A 4,045-nucleotide genomic window follows, 5' to 3' on the forward strand; every position below is an offset into this window, starting at 1 on the left:
TGTTGTCTTTTATTCCGTTGCTTGCTCCTTGGGAAGAGACTGAGTTTGCCACATACAGTAGGTAATAGTTTATTCCTTTCTGTTTCAGGCTTGCTGTTAAGACATGGACCTTCGTCTGCTTGCACTCCTATTGATCTGTCTCTGCAGACAAGGACTCACTGTAAAGCAAAAAAAATAAATTATAAATCATCTTTACTTTTTTTAATTTTTTTACTGAATGATGTAATTATGTAAACTAATGTCACATTGTCATCACCCTGGTTTAACTGCAGAGTTGTGTTTTTCCAACCCTAGCAGGAAGATGTGGCGTCAACTTCCCCGTCAAAAGTGACAACTAGTGCCCCAAGTACACAGCAGCCTACAAACACAAGTCTCACACAAGAACCCCAAACCACAAATGCAACTGCCACTCCATCCATCGGGCTCACTGCTGCCCCAGGTGGTGATTCGTCCGAGGAGGAGCAGGAGGGGGATTGTCAGTATCTGGGCCGCAAGTCCAGGGAGGTCTTAGCCAGCTCCATCCTGAGGTCGGGCATGCAGCTCTTAGAGAATCTGAAGACAGGACCTGAGCAGCCCAATGTGATCATCTCCCCCCTCAGCATATCTCTGGCACTCTCCCAGCTGGCTCTGGGTAGGGAACGTCTCCAAATTTGTTTGGGTTTTGTGAGTGACGATGTAAAGGGTCTGGGCTGGGAAAGTAGTACACTCTTAGAAAAAAAGGTTCTTCTGCTGCCCCTTTGGGAGAACCCTTTTGAAGAGCTCTTTTGGGTTCCATGAAGAGCCCTTTCCACAAAGGGACAGTTGAAGAACCCTTCTGGAAGCCTTTTTTCTAAGAGTGTATGTTGTTGATATTGAGAGTGAGCATGTTGCATGTGTCACTATCTCAGGAGCGGTGAATGCGACGGAGAAGCTGCTGATGCATCATCTGCATGCTAACACACTGCCCTGCTACCACCAGGCCCTGCACAACCTCCTAGCACAGCTCCGCAACGAAGACCTGGAAATCGCCACACGCATTTTCTTGCGTCCAGGTCAGAGCTACCATCTGAGAAACTAAGAGTTCTTCAGCTTGGTTGTAGGTAGAACCCTTCCTGTAGAGAGGGTGTAGATGAGTAAGGCCCAGGGATTAGGAAGTTCATAGAACATAAAGGAAATGGAAAAATAAACTACTGACAATTGCACTATAGAAAGGAATAGTACTGTACACATGTTATTTTAAAATGGCCTATTTTGGAACTTTGTGCCTGAGAGACTTTTTTGCTGTTTGTTTCAGGGTTTGAGCCAAATTCAGAGTTTGTTCAGGAATCTCAGCGATTATATGACTCAGAGCCACTAATCTTGAAAGGGCTGAAAGAGGTTAATGAGTGGGTAGAGAAAGCCACAAATGGGAAAATTACGGACTTCCTACCAAGCCTACCGCCCAATCTGCTCCTCATGCTCATCAATGCAGTTCACTTCAAAGGTGTGTATACTGTAGTGTTGTTCAGACCTGGGCAGAATATGCATTTCATTGTTTTTTGCTATTTGTTAGTTTGCCTTACTACTAGCATTTTTGGGACTGTTCCGTTGTGTTAATCAAGCAAATATTTGAAAAACATATTTTGCTTAGGTCAGGTGTTATCACTCTTTCCCTACTTGTATAAGTCATTATTTTCTGTCATGTCCTGCATAATCTTGTTCTCAGACACTCCCAGCCTGTGGACAAGGTTATGTCCTGCATAATGCATGTCCTGCATAATGCACATTTTTCCAAGATAATACAGAGTCTATAATCACCCTTCCTTGTACCCAACAGGAGAGTGGAAGGCTCGCTTCGACCCACGATTCACCTCCAGAGATGTCTTTTACATTGATGATCAGCAGATGGTGAATGTTGATATGATGCAGGGGGCTAAACACCCCTTGAGTCTTCTCATCGATCATGACCTGGACGCTCAGGTGAGACTATCCATTTCTCCTTGGAGGTATTCAGGACAGGGACCCCTTGACCAATTGGTATTTCACTTCACTTTCTTTTTGTCCCTGCCCTAAATACTCAGTCCCCCCCCCCCCCCCCCCACACACACACACACTCTCGATCACACACACTCGATCACACACACACACACACACACACACACTCTCGATACCTTCTCATCATGCCACTCCTCCTCCCCCTATGCAGGTGGCTCGTTTCCCATTCAAGAAGCGGATGAGCCTTCTGGCGGTGATGCCTATGTCCGGCAAGGTGAATGTATCAGCCATGGCAGCCAAGCTGAATATCTCAGAACTTTATAATCGCATGCCCAAAGAGAGAGCTATGCAAGTCAAACTACCCAAATTCAAGCTGGAGTATAGTCAGGAGCTGCAGGAGGCTCTCACCAACATGGGTAAGAGGGACAGGGTTCAAAGTGTGGAAATATCATTTTGGGCCCCCACAAAAAGTTCAAAATGACCTGTTAGGCATCCACAAGAGTCAATGTTCAATATTGTATAGTAGCCTAAGACTAAGACATCGTTTCTCCCATGCAGGTCTTGGGGAGCTTTTTGCTGGTCCTAACCTTGCTGGCATAGCAGAGGGCCCCCTGCTGGTGTCCAGTGTGCAACACAAGTCCAGCATGGAGATCAACGAGGAGGGAGCCGAGGCTGCAGCAGCCACCAGTGTGACCATTTCACGGTCCAACCCCTCTTTTAGTCTCAACCAGCCCTTCTTCTTTGCCCTCATGGACGATAAGACACAAGTGCCAATCTTTCTCGGCGTCATAACCAACCCCAACCCTGGAGCTCCTGTCTTGCAGAGTGGAGGGTCTGACAACCCAGATAAAGTAGGGTTCCCCATTAAGAAGCATTATGAAGGCTCTTTTGGCGGTCCACCCAAGTAAGCTGAACACCAGTCACCTTTTTGGGGGGGGAGGAGAAGTTTTTTGGGGGGGAGGAGAAGTGAGATCTCATTTTACCTTGAACTGCACTGCTGTCTGATGGAGAGACAAGCACATCCGGACAAGCAACTCAACATGTACAACAGCCCAATTGAACAGATTAATGTTGAGCCAAAATGCCCACATGGATAGGACCAAAACATGTTGTCTTTTCTCTAAATGGTTTCCTAAAAATATAAATGCTTTTTTGTGTTTAATTTTGTAAACCAACTGAGGTTCCCTATAATTACCCCCTGAAGTCTATTCCAGATAATAAAAACAAATATTTCTGAAGTTTTTGATTAAAGAAATGTGATATCAAAATGTTTTCCCCTTCATTGCTTGAAGTCTTTCTAAATGCTGAGCAGATTGCATGTTTAGACTACGAGACATAATGGGAATATATCATTTGTTACTGGAGTAGCCAATTTACAATGTTTTGTCTAGCCAGCACATTTACTGAAAAGTGTAAAAACGATTAACTTTGAACATAAACCTAGTATTTAAATAGCATCTCTCTAAGGCTAATCAGTGTAATTTCAGTTTAGTATCGCACCTAAATAATAAAATCTAGTCGGATACAATTTTAAAGTCAAACAAGCCCAGGTGGTGCGCCGTCAGCCTCTCCTTTTGAATGGTGAGACTAGGATTTAGCCAACCAAATGAAAAGAGCAGCTTTTTAAAAATATATTTGTTATCCTCTTTCACTTTTACACTCTCTCACCTATTACGGATCATATGCATGTCTTGCTCTCACACATACAAACACGATTTTAGTTTTCCCCCCGGCTGATCCTAGATCTGTAAAAGGAGCCGGGAGCCTTAGCAGCACATTACGTGATGACGTCGTTGACGTTCTCCATTCCAAATTGGCCACTACACCCTAGCCACTCCACTCGATCTGAAATGATTGCATATAAGCAGATCCATATTCACGGCCCTCACTTTGAATAGGAAATATAACTACATTTCCTCTAAGCGTATGAGAAGAAAATGGTCAACAAGTTACTATAGACCTACTTGCACCTACTCAGTTCGGGTCCTTGCAAATCTACAGGAATAGGAAGGCGGTAGGACCTAGAGGCCGAAATGGAATGCGGCAAACTTTCGCGCGGTTACTGCTGCAGTTGGCGCCACAGACAACACTG

At 44.6% G+C, this 4,045-nt stretch overlaps 1 protein-coding gene across 1 annotated transcript; it reads left to right on the forward strand.

Moving 5' to 3' along the window:
• Window positions 1–103: 103 nt before the first annotated feature.
• serpinf2b (serpin peptidase inhibitor, clade F (alpha-2 antiplasmin, pigment epithelium derived factor), member 2b) lies at window positions 104–2,861 on the forward strand (the record flags this gene model as incomplete). Its single annotated transcript, XM_083684197.1, has 7 exons — window positions 104–160; window positions 295–631; window positions 888–1,031; window positions 1,274–1,462; window positions 1,796–1,938; window positions 2,165–2,369; window positions 2,512–2,861. 7 exons carry the CDS (start codon window positions 104–106, stop codon window positions 2,859–2,861), a joined length of 1,425 nt encoding a protein of 474 aa, XP_083540323.1.
• Window positions 2,862–4,045: the final 1,184 nt, after the last annotated feature.

This window comes from Argentina silus (assembly GCF_951799395.1).
Source record: "Argentina silus genome assembly, chromosome: 14".
Lineage (NCBI taxonomy): Eukaryota > Metazoa > Chordata > Actinopteri > Argentiniformes > Argentinidae > Argentina > Argentina silus.